Genomic DNA, 18,256 nt, shown 5'->3' with positions numbered 1-18,256 from the left:
TAGCAAAGAGAGGAGCCAGCTTTCAGCTTTCTATTTTGTATTACTGTAGTATAACAACTTAATGGACCTTTACCTATGTCAATACTCTCAAGTGCAAGGAAGGGATAGATCAACAGCACACGAGAAGGCTTATGTGGTCAAGCATTTATTTTAACTCCTCTATTCTGGGTTTTGTTGATCTGAGTGACGATTTTGCACATGTGCTCAGGACAACATTCTGTATTCAGACTTTGTGCTAGAATCCTACACATTTCATCAAAATGCCTAAGGGTGCATCCACACTGTAGAATGAATGCAGTTTGACACCACTTTAGCTGCCATGGCTCAATGCTATTTATTTATTTATTATTTATTTACAGTACTTATATTCCGCCCTTCTCACCCCGAAGGGGACCCAGGGCGGATCACATTACACATACACATATAAGGCAAACATTCAATGCCTTTAACATAGAACAAAGACAAGACAAACATAGGCTCTGAACTGGCCTCGAACTCATGACCTCTTCGTCAGAGTAATTTGTTGCAGCTGGCTGCAGCTGGCTGGCTGCTCACCAGCCTGCGCCACAGCCCGGCCCATGGAATGTTGGGAGTTGTGGTTTGATGAGGCACCAGCATTCTTTGGCAGAGAAGACCTTGTAAAACTACAACTCTCAGGTTTCCATGGTATTAAGGCATGGCAATTCAAGTGGCGTCAAACTGCATTACTTTTCCAGCGTAGGTGCACCCCAAGGACAAGTATTCTAGTGTGATTGCTAGAATATTTGGAGATGGATGTGGCTTTATTATTTGCCATTTTGTTTACAGTTTTAACAAAATAGTTTTTTTTAACTTTTCTGTTTCTCAAATGTAACTGAATTATTTGTCTGGTTCTATGTTTCAGAATTTGAATGCTATCAGCTGGGCAGGGGGCTATAGTACAATGAATTCTCCTTCCATAGATCTTGTCATTAAACCATTGAGAACAAAGGAGTCAGCAATTCAAGAAAAAAAGCTTTCCCCAGATTTTCAGGCTTCCCCAAAAAAGCTTTACATATGTGTATTTGTATGACATTCCCATAATAGTAACAACAACAACAACAACTACTACTACTACTACTTTGTTTTTGTATCCCATCTCCATCTCCCCAAAGGGACTCGGGGTGGCTTTCACAGAGAGAAGCCCAATCAACATAGTTAAAATGTAACAACATTAAAATTCATAAACGCATTATAAAACAATATAAAACAAACAACAATATGACACAGTATAAAACAGCCATCAGCAACAACCAGTGACCTGGAATAGTAAACAGTTTCATAGAGTCTCATAGAGTATTTTAAAGCAAGGAATACTCACAGGTGGTTTTCCAGTTTCTTCATCTGAAATATAGGCTACAGCACTTTTGTTAGAGCCAGTCTGATCTTGGAAGCCAAGCATTTGGTATTCATTGGTGGCTTCCCATCCAAGTACTAACCAGAACTCTCTCTGCTTAGCTTCCAGAATTAGTCTATTTCTGATATGTTTAAGGTATTTAGGCTCTATACCAATCATTTTTTAAATATAATCCATAAACTAGTATATTTCAGCAGTGTTGCACTATATTGCCTATCATTCCCAACTTGGATGAAGATTGTAATCCAGTACATCTGATAGATGCTAGTTTGGGAAAGGCCACTTTGAAGTTTACTAACTTCCAAGAAATAAATCTTATCTGCATCAAGTTGCTGTACCGATCTTTTCCAGGAGCTCAGATATAGCAATAATATTTGTTGTAGTTTTTTGTCATATAATATATATTGCATACAGCGAGTTCACTTTTTCCCATTAATTCCTAACACTTGCTGGAATGGATTGTCATTTCATTTTTAATCAAAACCTTGCAGATGTTGCAGAATATTAGGTGTATACTCCTGAGAAACTGACTAGATCGTAATAGTCTGTGATTTACAAGATCATTTGGACTTTTATGGGAATCTAATTTATGTTGTGGTAACAAGGCATCTCTACAACAATATTTGGTAAAGCTGACACAGACAATTTAGGGTTTTGCCTTTTACAGAGTTTGGATTCCAAAGAATGATAGATGTTAATGAGTCTTCATACGTGAGCGGGGACAATTTATTGCATTTAATTTAGGAAATGGAATGTATAAAAAGACAGATGACTAATAAAATTTTTGGTTTGAAAAATGAGAACCTTTTAAAATGATCTTGATTGTATATTGATCCTGACTCTCCCCGCTACTTAGGTAAAAGATGTATTCTTTCATCAGCATATGTGGACAGTACGGCGTGGGAGCAAAGAGAAAAAGAACAACACAGCCTGGGTAAGGAAACACTTCATTTATTTGGGGCTCTTGGAATTTCCAATGATGAGAGGATAACTAAATGGAATAATTCTTTGAAAGTGTACTTCAGGGTTCCCCAATGTACACTGCAAGATGGTGGCATATTTAATAAAGGAGTGGGGATACCTTTTGCATAGTGTGCGGATGTTAAATTGCGGAAGAAAATCTGAACAAATAAAGCAATACTACAGATTTAGGAGACATAAAGCTGAGGGGTTCTCTCTCTTCTTTCAAATTGAAATAATGCAGTCTGGCACAACTTTAACTGCCGTGTCTGAATGCTATTAGATTATGGGAGTCATAGTCTTATAGGATCTTTAGCCTTTCCTGCCAAATAGTGTTGATGCAACACCAAACTACAACTCCCATAACTCCATAGCATTAAGTTGTGTCAGATTGCATTATTTCTACAGTGTAGATGCATTCTAGATTGATAGAAATCCCAGGAGTAGAAATTTGAGTAAAGAAGTGAACAGGTTATTCATCATAGCAACAATTTTCGCTTAAGCTTGGTTGTAATTGCAGGACCTGTAAGTTTTCAAACAACCACATTGCAAAATATGTCGCTTGAACACAAGATGGCACTGCTGTCTTTGTGGATGATGGTAACTATTGGTCAAAGGATGCATTATTTTTGTAACAATGCTCATTCATTGACAGTTTACAGTTGCATATAGTAGAGGTCATAATATGAGTGTGTCTGGTGACAGTGTTAAAGCAGATGTGAAAAGTTAAACGACTGCATATATTGCTGCGTCTCCACTTGCTTAGAAACTGATAGAGTTATTTTGTGGCTATTGGTATGGACAACTTTTCTCCTGGCATTGTTTGAAGGCTCTTTTGTTTTCACCCAGAGCAGTTAAAGCCTAGATTTGGTTAGTATTTTAGAAAACATTAAAATGGGCTGTGATGTTATTAAAAAAACATTGTGATTACACAGCAGGTTAATTTATTTGGAATAAGGATTAATGAAGGATTGTTCCAGTTCTCCGCACAGACAAAGTGGTGTTGTGTAGGGAAAGGTTCAGAATGAAATAGGGTTTTGCAGCAAATTTCATGCCAGGAAAGGTTGTTCTGTTTGGATCTTTTCTGTTTCTTTTCTCTCTTAAAGAAAAAAAATATGAGTAAGAGGAGGCAGAATAATTTATGAAAATTTACACAGTGGAAAGAAACGGAATAGATTCTCATATTCTCTTTTTTTGTAGAACCCAGGTCCATCCAATAAAGTTGAATAATGAGGGATTTAGATTAGACAAAAAATTATCTGCACAGCACAGTTAAACTGTGGAATCTGTCACCATTCAATGGATACCAATTGGAATAATGGCTTTAAAAGAGGATCGGACAAATTCTTAACTAAGAAGGCTACAAAATTGCTCGTAATCAGAGGATCAGGCTTCTGCATACCAGTTGCTGGGGAACAAGAAAATGGAAAGTGCCCTAAACTGTGGGCTTTTATGGGAAATGTAATTTTACAAGGTCTTTAGCCTTCTCTGTCAAAAAACTGGTGCATCTCCAAACTACAAATCCCAAGATGCCATAGCATTGAGCCATGGCCACTTAAGTGGTGTCATACTGTAATAATTTTTAAAGCTGAGATATATTTTTCAGTGTCGAACTTACAGCATTGGGTAAACGAGAGTACAGTAAAATTAATCATATTAGTAAAAGACATAATTGTATTAAATGTATTGGATTAAAATAGAATGTTTGATATTTAATGATAGAAAGGTATGTTTTAATTATGGACTTCAAAGCAATTTTAACCTCCTTGTATCTATTTATGCATTTGGAATATTTTTATGCACTTCAGAATCTTCCTACATTCCCACTGAGTATTGATAGCACAGAAAAAGTCAAACATAAAGTGATTACCTGCAAGCTACTCCTTGAATATTTGTCCATTAGTACTTGAGCTGGGACCACTGATTTATTTGTAATAGCATACCAAGCTACTATTATACAGTAACCTTTTATTGATTTGCATTGACCTGTGCTACGTTTGAACCAGCAATTTTTGGGGAGGTGAAAAACTTTATCTCTTGTTACTAGTCCCTTGAGCCATGCATTTGTAGGAAGCTGAAATTTTAATCCCCATAGACAGTTTCATGGTGAATTTCATCAATAAGCTATCCTAGGTCTCATTATTGTAAAAGGTTATACACTGCACTTTATTCCTCTGCCCCAAAGCATCTTAGAATATCACATTGCATTTTTGTTCTAGTGGTCCCTCCAGGCCATCCTCTCCTCCATCCCAGTGGTCTTTTTTTCCCCTCTTTCTTTGCGGATACATGTTATTTGAGTGATTATATTCCTTCTGCTTATGTGATTGTTTTAGTCAATTGTTATGTTTTGTTTTCGTTTCTAATTCTTATAGCGTTTTATAGTGTTTTCAGTGTTTTATTGTACAATGTTTTATGCTGATTTTATATTGGAAACCGCCCTGAGTCCCTTTTGGGAGAGAGGGCGGTATACAAATAAACTTTTACTTACTTACTACTTACTTATACACACACACACACACACACACACACACACTTAGGTGCTGAATGGATGTCAGGCTGAATTTAGATAGGATTTTTTTGGTTGATTAATGAGACTTCCATGCCATCATTTTGCAGAGGGGCATACTCCACATTTATCCATGAGTATTATGGTGATCTGAGCATACCAGATATGTATTTATGATAAACCTTAATCACAAAGTAATTTCCAGTGAGCTTGTAAGGGCCAGTCACATAGTTCCCATTTGGTAGTAGACAAGATAATCGTGTACTATCCTGTTTGTACTGGGTAGTGTAAAACTAACCCACTTAAATATGCTAAAGGCAACAGATTCCGTCAAATGTTTGAAGCTAAGTAGAGTCAGTTCTGGTTAGTACTTGGATAAGACACCACCAATAAATACAAGGCTCTGATGACTACATTTCAGAAGAATGAACTGTCAAACCACCTCTGAGTATTTGTTGCCAAAGAAAATCCCATTAAATTAAAGGGGTCATCATAAATTGACAGGAGATTTGACGGCACATGCACACACATAAAACTAAGAGAACTTAATTTATGTAAAGGGTAGAAATGCTTGTGGAATTTGATCTTTGTAAATACCCCTACCAGCAGTGTGACGTAGGAGCTACATGGGATCCCAAGGTTGTTTTGTCACCATTAACTCTCCAGAGTCCCTTTTTCTGAATCATCTCCAAAAGAGGGAGTTTTTTATTCTGAAAGTTTCCAAGACAGCTCTTCTTTTAAATGGGTCGCAGCCCTTCTCCCATCCTGTTCAATATTTTGAAGTCTTCAATTTTTTTTCCAAACAAGGAGTTTTGAAAGTTCCTTGTTTTGCTTTACTTTGTTCTCCCTGCCACCTTTCAGCATTTTTGGCAGGGTGTTTGGTCTCTGCAGGATCTCAGTAGCCAGGCGAAAAAATACACCACAATTTTCTAATCTAGGAAAATAGTTTGTCTGTTTCAGCTCTGTTTGGGAAAGTAAAGTGGTAATATTATTTTCAAGCTACTATATTTTTTAATATCAGTTGGTTGGGTTGCCTTTTCCAAGGCAAGCTATTCTGTATTTTTATAGTTCCTGCTTATGAGATGCATTTCAATTTCACAGTTCCCAGAGCAGCACAGAAGTAAAACAATAGATTCATAAAAATGACAGTGACACATTCTAAAACTGATAGGAAACTATAAATATATATAAAACCATGTAACTGTACAAACCTACTCCCATCTTCCAAAAAAGCTCTGATTATTGTAAAGAATTGCGTGAATACATTGGGGAGGAGTGGTAGTGGTATAAAGGACATTTCATGGGATTATCTCAAAAGGAAGTTCCAGAGGACAGGAGCCAAGTAGTGAGAAGCACCATTCTTAGATTACCAGATCAAAAATTTGACTTTCTCATTGAATTTGGAGACCTACATTATGCAGCTTAAGAGTATCTTGAGAAGGGTTTTTTTTTTTTGCTAAGTCGAATGCGTGTATATTTGTGTCCATAGTTAATATACAGTAATAGCCATGCTTGTAATTTTGTAGCTCCATTTATGGCTTGAGTGACATAGTGGGGTATGAAGGCAAATGGGCTTATATTTGCTTGCTCCCTGAGAGGTATTACTTTTTTTTACTTCTGATATAGAGGCAGGTAAGCAGCTGGCTCTCTTAGGATTGATGCCACAAGAGTATTACATTTTCATGGCAAATAGAAATGCAGGTTTAAATTATACACTTTATCAGTTTGGTAGGCCACACTTATAATAACTTTGCTGGTATTCCTTCACCCCCCTCCCTCCAATCCCATGAGAACCATTCATTAGTGTGTATTTGAGTTTCTTATTTTGTCTCTACAGCTGATTTAGCCAATTTGATGGACAGAACCTTTGAAAGAAAACTTCCAGTCAGCTCTTTAACTTTATCTCGGGTAAGAACACAAGCTTCCATTTGGATTTAAAACTGCATAGACAGATATAGCATGTTTCTTGTAAGAAAATTGCAACTGATTTTTTTTTTGCTGTATTGCTTAATGTGCTGTTTCTTTATACAGGTATTGGGTTAACATTTTGCTGAGACCACAGTCAAGTGTGTGTGTGAAATTAAAGGCCCTGGGCAAATCAGCCAAAATGATTTGTTTTGATATGATTTTCTTTTCTTGTTATCTATATGCTCATATTTTCATATTATTTTAATATATATACAGGCAGTCCCCAAGTTACGAACAAGATAGGTTCTGTACATTTGTTCTTAAGTTGAATTTGTATGTACATTTTGAAGTGTAACTCCAGCCAAATGTATATATATACATTTGGCTTTGGAGAGCATAGGGAAGGGTTAACATCCCTGTGGTGTTTCTTTTGCTATTTGCCTCTGTTCAGAAGATTTCACCTCACTTTCTGTCCCTGTGATAATTGGATTTTGAAAAATGTGGCTTGTTGTGGAAACAAGGGTCCATTATCAAGCTTCAGTGGAGACATCTTTTCCCCATGATAACTCCTCCAGAAGTGAATTTCTCTTCCTGAGGTAGATTTTTCTCACTTTCTGTTGTCTCACCTTCATTCTTAACTATGAGTCGTTTGTACGGCAGGTGTTTGTAACGCAGGAACTGCCTGTGTATATTCTTCATTCACCCATTGAGCTGACCTTTTGTGATGTATCATCAATACTATGTAGAACAAGCACTACTTCCCAAATCCCTTAGGCCAGCAGATAAAATTGAGATCTGAAGTGTTGATAAAGTGTTGCTGGCATAGAGAGATCATGTAAAGTCAGTAGTTTTTCCTCCTGCTTGTTTTAACTTCTGTTTCACCTGCCTATTCTGAGCCACTGAGAAACAAGAGGAGTAAAGAGAAGCATTAACGCCTACATCCTCTATCCTCTTCCTTTAAGGCAAGGATGAGCAATGTATACTTCTGCAGATGTAATTGGATTGCAGTTTCCATCATTGCTTATAATTGATTATTTTGGCTAGGGCTGATTGCAGCTAGATTTTAAAATTTAGAGGACTTTTAGTTGCCTGCTTCTGCCCATGTCATTTTGTACCTTGTGATACTATGTAACAGGAACATAGGAAGCCACTTATAGTAGTTCAGTCTTTCCAATGTGGATACAATTTTCCAAGATTTTTTATTGATGTTGTCTGGAGTTTAATCTGGAAAGCAAATGTCTCTGCTGCAGAAAGTTCACACCAGAATCCAGAACCAATTGACTATCTCACTGAAATGGCAGCCATTGCCATCTTTTCAATTGAAGATACAAATGATTGTACCTGGGAGTTTCAGCATGGTGAACCCTGAACTTTGGGGTCTTTCACCCTGGATGATGATATCAGTTATCTCAGCAGCTGGGATACTTTCATTGAACATGTTCCTCTCCCTTGGAACCTATTTAAATAGTTGGCTGTAACTAAATCGAGTGGTATAAAGTTACATTGGTTATATGAGTGTTACGTGGAAAGTGTTTTGTAAAACAAACAAACACATGATTTGTTTATTCAATTGGGTGTTTTCTATTTTATTGTGTCAGGGGGAAAACACCTGCTCCCTGTTTGGCATCTTCTAGTTCACTGATAATTATAGATAGCGCAATATGTTGCTTTCATGCATGACGTGAGCCCTCAAGCGCCAAAGCAAAGAGAATGGGTGATTGTTCTTCAGTATCACCCAGGGACTTGAGATCAGGTGTCCATTGCCCTTCCTCAACATATACTGCAAATTGGGGTCTTCATTTCCACCAAGTTTTCATCTCCCAAGGAAAGGAGCTAACCCAACACAAATTTGACTAGCAGCTTCTGTGTTGTTTTGAAGCTGAACATCAGCAGTGGACAGGTCTGATGAAAACCTATGGATGGGGTTGCAACCTCCTCACTTTACTATATTTTGCATGATTCAGAGGAAGGAAGAAAGGGGGCATTACTTTATCTAATGTCAGGATAATCCCATCTTGCTCTTGCTTTATAGAGCAAATGCTTTTATGTGTCTCTGGTACTACATCCATCAACTGAGGAACAATCTCATGGCAAGCAGCCTTGGAGATCCTGGCTATTTTTTAAGAATTTCAAAGGAGACAGTTTCTCCATATAGAATTATTTTACCATTACAGTGCTAGAGAAGAAATAGCTTTTAAGGTTCAGGCAGTAAGTCCAGGTTTGGGCATCCTACTGTTTTTGTTTTTGTTTTGTACATGGTCCTTTCTAGCCTTGATAACATTCTGCAGTTGTCTGTGACCTGTGTATGGGATGGTCCACCCCCAAGAAAGTTAAGTATGAGTACAGGTAGTGGAACCCTGGTGGCACAGCGGGTTACACCGTTCAGCTGCTGAAATTTGCTGACCAAAAGGTCAGCAGTTCAAATTTGGGAAGTGGAGTGAGGTCCCGCTGATAGCACCAGCTTCTGCCAACCTAGCAGTTCGAAAACATGCAAATGTGAGTAGATCAATAGGTACTGGTAATGGTGCTTCATGCAGTCATGTCTGCCACCTAACCTTGGAAGTGTCTACTGACAATGCTGGCTCTTCGACTTTGAAATGGAGATGAGCATCAACTCCCAGAGTCAGACACAACTAGACTTAATGTCAGGGGAAAACCTTTACCTTTACCTTACAGGAATAGTAGCTTCTGTATAAATCAGGAGTGGGGAAAATGCTGTATTGTAGATCAGAGTTTCTCAAACTGTGCTCCTCCAGATTTTTTTTGACTTCAGCTCCCATAATTCCTAGCAGCTGGTAAACTGGCTGGGATTTCTGGGAGCTGAAGTCCAAAACACCTGGAGGAGCACAGTTTGAGAGACACTGTTGTAGACATAACATCTGGAGAATTATATTTATCAGGACCACTCTGGCCCAGATAAAACCATTCATTTCATGTGGATTCATATGTGTTTTGCATTTAAGAAAATATCCATGCCAAAGTAACAACTTTGTATCAGAAAAGCCGGTACCTGTGGCTTTTATTTTTTGAAGATTTTAGTACATTTTTGCTTCAATTACTTATTTAAAAATATTTTTGTTGAAAGGGCAAAAGATCCATTTATGGTATTGTTACTCTATTTCCATTGATTGATAATCTCACCCGATCTTTGCCATTCTAAAATGTTCAAAAGGGGAAAAGAAAATATTCAAGGGCATAGAGTCCTTCTACATTCTGGTTAAATTGCTTGAATATTTTTGTTTACAAAGTCAAAAGGCTAACAATCCCACAGCAAAACAGTCCAGTGTGAATTGCCCATGTTTACGTAGAATCTTTATTGGGATGGGGGACAGAAAAACAGATGGAAGCAGTGGTCATGGCATGATGTAGCTGTAAGTAGGTATATCTAGTTGGCTGAAATATTGAACATTGAAAACATCACAGTATTTTAAACTATTTCCCCATGCCTGCTATCAAATTCAATGCTTGTTTGTAGGCCAATCCATTACAACAGCCTTGTTTGTAATCCTGAACCTACTGAGAGCATGAGGCCCTAATAAACAGTCATTCTCCAAAAATCCCTCTTAATAGTTTTATCTGTGTCCCAAATAAAAACTGACTTGAGAAGAACTTAGCATATGACCCAGTTTTGACAGAACATGTTAATGTATTATTGTATATATTTGAGTTTATATGTAGTTTGTATTTCAAAGACCTTTGATGATTACGTTTACAGACAGGTCTTTGTACACATATGTAAAAACAGAGATATGTTTGGTCATAATATAAACAGTTGTGGATCAAATAGAGACACAATCTGCCTATGCAGATCTGGAGAAATGTGGCCTTTTGACTTAAACATTTTAAAATATTTTCCACCCTTCTCCCAATATGGAATACAAGGTTAGCTTACAACAAGGTTAAAACAATTTAGAGGTAAAGCCTAATGATAAAAAATAACCGCAATTTAAAAAAAACTACAATTAAACCACATCATATTAAAGACCATTAATTTTAGTGTAATTAATGTAAAGTGTAAAATCATTTAAAAACATAACAATAAAGATAAAAATGCAATGCCTCTCTCCCAATAAATATGAGCTGCAACTAATTAATCATCAAATGTCTGTTTAAATAAAAAGTTTTTCATCTGTTGGGGAAAAGAGATTTGAGATCCAGTTTGGCCTTCTGTGGACAGGAATTCCATTGCGACCAAGGAATAATATTATCCTATTATGAATTATACAGTTTTAACAGATTTGGGGTGCTTTTTAAAGTTACAGAATGCAATATATTTCTAAAGCCTTTTTTCTCCCTCAGTTTATAGATAACATTTCTTCTCGTGAGCAAGTGGACCAAGCTGAATATTATATCTACAAGTAAGCAAACTTTGGAGTTTTTTTTTAAATTATTCATTTCTGAGTTAGAGAAGTGAGAAAAAAATATACCTGTATTTTCTTCCAGTTCTTGGTCAGAATCAATAAAGTTTTGCTCTCAAGTGCATTATACGAGATAATCATCATATTACTGATAACTAAGGCTCCATAAATACATTCACCAGGTCTTTACTAGAGCATTCTTCTTTTTCTTCAGTGAGAGCACAGAACCATAGAGAAAACCCTATTTTATATGCCTTGAAAAATTCAAGGATTTAAAAATTCAAAAAATTCTAATATAACACTGTAACTCCAGAATATTGGGAAATATCCCTCCTGACAGCCATTTGTGATGATGCCTAGGATTTTAATTTTTTACTTTTTAATGCCATTCATATTTATTTCTATTTTAATGTTTAAATTTAATAATTTTAGATTTTAAATTGTATTTCATTTGGTTTTACTGTAAGGCACTTTGAGTCTCTTTTGTAGAGTGAGAAACCGGGATATGTGTGTGTGTGTGTGTGTGTGTGTGTGTGTGTGTGTGTGTGCATGTATAAATAAATAAATAAATAAGATTTCAAGGTGCCCATAGGTTCCAATATTGGAAATCCCACATCTATGTCACAGTAGACTTATGGTATCCATAAAGCCCAGTCCTGACTATCTTTATTCACAAAGACTTTTAAGTTTCATGTACTATCTGTTTTTTCTGTCCTAGATATGCTGCTATGAGGTAGACCACAATTATTCCCATTTTACAAAATGAGATTAATGGTATAAAGAGAGCTAAGAATCAAGACTGTGGCCTTAATGGATGGCTTGTTTATAAAACAGTGTCCAGGTTAATCTTGAATTATACAGTATTGGCAATTATCTGTGATTTCACTTAAAAAGAACCACTGGAAGGGCTTTTGTTTTCTGCAGTTTTATATTTCATTCCTTCATTATTCAGTTTTGTCTTGAATAAAAGTTGTAAGAAATGAAATTACATGACTATTTACAGCAGGAAATGGGCAACTGTGAAAGTTTAAGTGTACTTCTCCATCACACCTCCTCCAATCAAAATAAAATAAACCACACAAACACACATTAGGGAATAGGGGGGGCATTTGCACCATATTTTGGGGGCCTTTCTGGGCCATTTAACGATGAGGTAAGCAGAAGAAATTTCCTATTCACTTCCTATCTTAAAAAGACCTCTCTTGTACTTGAATTGATCTAAGGAGGCCACAAATATAGTGAAATGTGCCCCTGGCCCTTAGTGGACATTTTGAGAACATTGCAAATGAAAAATTTTGCTAACATTATTTTTGAGCACTGGAAGGCCCATGAGGTCTCCAAACATTTCATTGTTTCATTCTGGAACAAAAAAAACCAATTGCTTGTGTGTGTGCAAAGCCCCCCCCCCCCCCCACTTTATCCCTGGGGATTGCAAAAGCAGTCCTGTGGGGTCACATGGGGCCCTTGGGCTGCATTTTGCCCACCCCTGATTTGTAGCATTTGCTTCTGCTTTGTGTTTCTAAAGACCACAATTAAAGCTGCTCTTTTAAGGACTTAGAAGTCTATTCTGTTTTGATTTACAAAGAAAGGTGTTGTCCTTTGATCCTCCTTGACTAATATTAGGATTAATTGGTTAATCCAGTTTTATACCCACATTTTCACTTTGTATTCTGACACCTTTTTTTAAAGCAGCTGACTTATTATATTGGAGCATGGTATACTTCTGATGGCAAAGGATACACACTAGTGTATAACTAAGAATGAAGTGGTTATTTAAAAATTGTCTGAATCTGCAATATTTTTCCAGATTTCCTATTCTTTTAGTTGTTTTACTGATTAGCAGCCACAGTTATCTACTTGGAATATTGAGGCCCTATTAATTTGCCTCACCAATGGAAGGTCTTTCATTAGCTGAAAGGAAGTGGGACAGTTCAACTTCCTGAAATTCCCACTCCGTCAGAGTTCCAAAAGAAAGTTAAGAGAAGACCTAGATTAGATTTGGGGAGGGGGGCATGCCATGAGGAGGGAGAAGTCTCTTTGTACTTGAATAACATTGCACTTAACTGATTGTAATCTGGAAGTCTCCGTTCTCATCTTGTTCCCTTTTCCACAATGTAGACCTTGTAACCCAAAGCACCGAGGAGATAAAAATATTAAAATGGTATCAATATCAATACTGAAATCACATCTAGGTTGACTCTGAGTTATAATATATAATATTATGATACATTTGAGTGCAAAATTACATTTTTAGAATTGAAGTAGGATCCTTATTTTGAAATCAGGGTTTCAAGTTAATGTTTTTGTTGTTTGGCTTGGCTAGATTGGCAATAGATTGATAGATCCAGACTTTCCTATTTGATCTCTAGTATAACCTTTGGTATACAAAACTTCCCCCAATACATATCCATACTGTTAGGAGTATTGGCATCAGAACTTGGCTTCTTTAGACAGTGCCATGTATTTATCATTCTAATGGGACACACAGCTGCCCTAGTCTCCTTAATTTCTACCACCAATACAACACTACAAGTGGCTCCTTGGAGCTGGATGTTTAGCCACCCTTTTAATTTCCCACAGCTTCCTCAACCTAGCATCACCCTGGTTCATTGTGAAGTATAAATACTGGCTAGATCCACATCTGTGAGTAGGTAATCTGCTGCCAAGAAGTGCAATCAGCCGATGGGAGGACTATAAAATAAAGTGTGATAAGAAAATCTAAAGTACTCCCAGCCATCTCACAGCAATAAGGTGGGCTCAGACACAAAGCCAAAAAGTGCACTCCTCACTACATTTGAAGCCCCCTTAAATGTGAAAAGAACTGTGCGCTCATGCGTTAATGCACTTAAATTGCTTTTCCTACGCTAAGACAGATTTAGTGGTCTCCTTAACCTCTTTTCTCCCAATATGAACATCAACAGTAGAAGGGTCACAATTCTGTCAGGATGCATTTCACCGGCCTCCTGATGCCTCTCACCTGTATCTCACCTCCTGTAGGCAAATGGGGGAGAGATACTCACAACAGAATTTTTACAGAGCCTTTGTTGATGTTTGGATAGGAGAACTGAAGAAGGTTCCTTTTGCTTTTGAATCCAGTGTGGACCTGGATCAGTTGCTGGCTCATCATTTCTAAATATTCCCCTAATAAAACGTAATTAATCAAGCTACTAAATCTTGTGGAAGTGCCTCACCAATGGTCTAAACACACCACTATTCATAAAGACTCTGGTTGCATACATCTTAAAATGTTCTTTTATGTTGTCAAAAATTGTAAGCTACCTTAAAGACTAGTAGGTGCAAAAATAAGATTTCAGGCACTGGGAAAAGTTGTGCAGTGGTGACCTAATAATCAAAAGTCGGAACACCGTTCTGGTTTGGGCCCCAGAGACAATCTTCATTTGCATATACTTTCAGCATCAGAAACATTTAATTATTGTTTCATTATTAGCCATCCTGCTCATGTAGTAACAGCTGGGAAATGGGGTACGGATGTCATAGAAAGGTCAGTAATAGTTGGAAAACACAGATGGCAGTCAAGATGGCTGGCCACCTGCCCACAACAGGTATTATAATTGTGATCTTAACAAATGCAAATATTTTAATCATGTACAATGGAGCTGTGCACACTTTTAATTTTTTTTAAAGTAAGGTTTGTTAGATTTGTTTTTAACCTGAGTTACCTGTTTCGTATATAGTTCAATAGGAGAAACTATGATTGTATAGTTAACCTACGTCAGTTAGGCACTTGCAAGAAAGGAATGTCTTAAGTGAATTAGAGAAGAGTGAAAGGATCTAAGAACAGAAATTAGATTTATGGAAATGATCCATAGCAGCTGTGGGAGTGGAGGCGGTCAATGATATTTCGTTGTCCATTATATACACAGTCAAACATCTGTGCCTGCTTAGGAAGTTAATTACAAGGCAAGTTAAGCACCAACTGGCAAACTGAAAGATTTGTATAAGTGTTAATTGATCTGTTTTGATTAGGTGTTAATTGATTGGTTTCTAGAATTTGTGATCTGCTGAGGTATCTACATAATATTTCCACTACAGTTTCACTCTATTTTGTTTTAAATGTACTTCTACTTGAAATTAACATTTTTTTATTTTGTTGTAATGTTAAATGCTAGTTATAAAGCGTAATATTTAAGGCAATAGTTGAAAATGAAAAAAAATAAGTACAAAGACAAATTGTACATTTTTGAAAACCGTTCATTTCTTCATGTATAGAAGCATGCAGAATGTGACAGATAGACACATCATACAGATATATTCACTAGGCATTGGTGGTTGTCTGTAACTTCCTATCTCATATAACGTACATACTTGGCGGAAAATTAGTTTTTGTCACTGTGCAAAATGGCACAGACCCTTCAAAGTGGTCATTTAAGATAAATTGAAATATAAAATTTCATGCACCAGATTGGCCTACATTTTTGAATTTACTAACTTCCCATCATGTCCCCAATTCAGAATGTAACCTCCATACAAACAATAAATTGAGATGACAGAGCTAGAATAATTCAGTTGTACAGATATATATTTAAAGACCTGTAGAGAAGGGTGAGAGACTAAAAATAAAATTACCTTGGTAAATTGACACATAATTTCTTTATGCCCAGTGACTAATTTGCTATAATATATCAATCACTGCTGTATGACTTTGTATTTGACTATCTCATTACTGGTAAAGTATTCTGGTGATTCCTTTGCAAGCTTGATGCACAGATCAAATTGAAATTAATGAAACTGAAATGGCAATGATAATGGTAGGATATATGGTTTAACACTAAAAGCATATGCCATGGTTTGTGTGTAAGGAATTAACTTAATTTTTAAAAAGTGCAAACTTCCAGCAATATTGAAAAACTAACTATAAATATGCTTGCTCTTTCATATTGTCTTGAGTTTAAAAGAAAAACGATGTGCAAAAACTGCAGAGTGAAAATCATTTATAAACAAAAGAGTGAAGTGCTGTATAGGAAAATATTTCTCAGGTTTGTATAACACCCTGAGATATTTCTAGAATATAGTTTGTCACCTTTTCATAAGTGGCTGTTTGCTCAATTTTTGTAGGGCAAAAATAGTTTGGAATGTAATTAGGGCAGCAACAAAGCAAGTTCTTCAAATGCTTCTTATATATCAGGCACATATCCACAGGAGATGCATACGTTCCATATGCACAGAGGATACATACATTTCCAGACTTCATGTGGACATGTGAAATCATGGATAATAGCAAAACCTATTGTTTTAAATTGTGCAAATGATGGTGGTACCGAGTACAGGGAATATAGCTTGTAAATGAATAAGCGAAATGCTGGATAAGTAGAACTGTGGGTATTGATTCTGTGTATATGGAGGTTGTATTGTACTGGTAAATAACTGTAGAGGAGATGTGTGGATATAATCGAACTGAATTTTAGTATGCTACCTCAGTTCATATATTACTTCTGCTTTCAATTTGAAGTCTCTACCATTTGCGGTCATTCCGTACCCAACAACATATAGTAGAGTCTCGCTTATCCAACCTTCGCTTATCCAGCGTTCTGTATTATCCAACGCAGTCTGCCTTTTTGTAGTCAGTGTTTTTGTAGTAAATGTCTTCAATGCATTGTGATGTTTTGGTGCTAATTTGTAAATACAGTAACTACTACACAATGTCACTGTGTATTGAACTGCTTTTTCTGTCAATTTGTTGTAAAACATGATGTTTTGGTGCCTAATTTGTAAATCATAACGTAATTTGACATTTAATAGGCTTTTCCTTAATCCCTCTTATTATCCGACATTTTCGCTTATCCAATGTTCTGCCAGCCCGTTTATGTTGGATAAGCGAGACTCTACTGTATCTGCAAAATGTCACTAATACAATTTGATATTTGAAATTACTCTATATTGAGTAGACCCATGGGCCCATTTAACTCAGTATCTACTATTTTCTACCTGGTAGTAGCTTTCTAACATCTCATGCAAAGATTTTTTCTCATTTCTTTATACCCAAGAAACTCATTCTGTTTCAAGTTAGAAAATGTGCTTGTTTCATAGGCTCCTTATTTCTCACCTGCATGTTACAAGTTGCTTTGCGGTTAACTGCTTAGTACCCAAAACATTTGGATGGAAAATGGATTTGAGCAGCCCTTTTTTCTGTGTGCATTCTAGGCATAAATCAGGCTTTAGCATTCTGTCTCAGTATTCAGAATATCAATGAAGTCTGAATTAAGATCCTTCAAGTAGAGTTGGAGCCGGTGTTTATTGGTTTTATGTTGATTCATGCCAGTTCTGTTTTGTATTTCATCTTTGTATTCGGCTTTTTCTCAGAAAATAAGGGCCAGCTTCCTCCTACCTCCAGACATATCTGACTACTAGTGATGCAGTCGTCCTTCCACATTTGTGGCTTTGACTTTTGAGAATTTGATTATTCATGGGTTTACCGTATTAAGTCTAATGGACCATCGAATCTAATGAGCACCTCATTTTTCAAAACCCTGAAACCAAAAAAAGTATTTGCTGGAGAACGTAATGTACAGTGGCAAAAAGTGGACTCTTAGTAATTTGGCCAAAAATGGTGTGCATGGCAGTGGCTGCCTGCTTAGAATTCCTCCTTTGAAAACAATTGTGTTCTAACACCAAAACTTCCAGTGACAGAAAAGAAAATCTTGGGTTACATTTCTACTGTACAATGAATCCACGCAAACTGCCTTGGTTTGATGCTATAGAGTCATGGGGTCTGTAGTTTTACAAGGTGTTGAGCCAAAGAATGCTGGTGCCTCACCAAACTACAAATCCCAGCATTGAATAGCATTGAGACAGGGCAATTAAATTAGAGATAATGTCCTGGCTCAGCATTAAGATTGCCGTATTATGCAAATTTAATGGCAAGGTAATTTAACCAAAATTAGATTTGAGAAAATAGGATAAGTAAAATGTTCTCTCTTGAAATCTCTAGGTCGTCCAGTGTGACTCTATGGTCAACTTCTTCTGATCAACCTCAAAGAACCTAGAGATTTTTAGAGACAACATCTCTCTAAGAATTTCAAGGCTCTCCGGTGTGATTCTATAGTCAGCTTCTAGCAGAAGTTAACCATAAAGTCATTCTGGAAGTCACAGAAATTTCTTCATAGATTTTTAAAAACCAGCAATTTCTTT

At 36.7% G+C, this 18,256-nt stretch overlaps 1 protein-coding gene across 1 annotated transcript in view; it reads left to right on the top strand.

The window, feature by feature from the left end:
- The window catches only part of mrps27 (mitochondrial ribosomal protein S27), a 55,823-nt gene that overhangs the window by 2,007 nt on the left and 35,560 nt on the right, over positions 1-18,256 (top strand). The window contains exons 2-4 of the mRNA XM_003216265.3: positions 2,232-2,309; positions 6,679-6,749; positions 11,049-11,107. Coding sequence (XP_003216313.2) covers positions 2,232-2,309; positions 6,679-6,749; positions 11,049-11,107 — 208 coding nt within the window. The remainder of the gene's footprint in view (positions 1-2,231; positions 2,310-6,678; positions 6,750-11,048; positions 11,108-18,256) is intronic.

The sequence above is a fragment of the Anolis carolinensis genome, chromosome 2 (assembly GCF_035594765.1).
Source record: "Anolis carolinensis isolate JA03-04 chromosome 2, rAnoCar3.1.pri, whole genome shotgun sequence".
Taxonomy (NCBI): domain Eukaryota; kingdom Metazoa; phylum Chordata; class Lepidosauria; order Squamata; family Dactyloidae; genus Anolis; species Anolis carolinensis.
The sequence above is the reverse complement of the archived record's forward strand: the minus strand, read 5'-3'. Positions and strand labels throughout refer to the sequence as shown.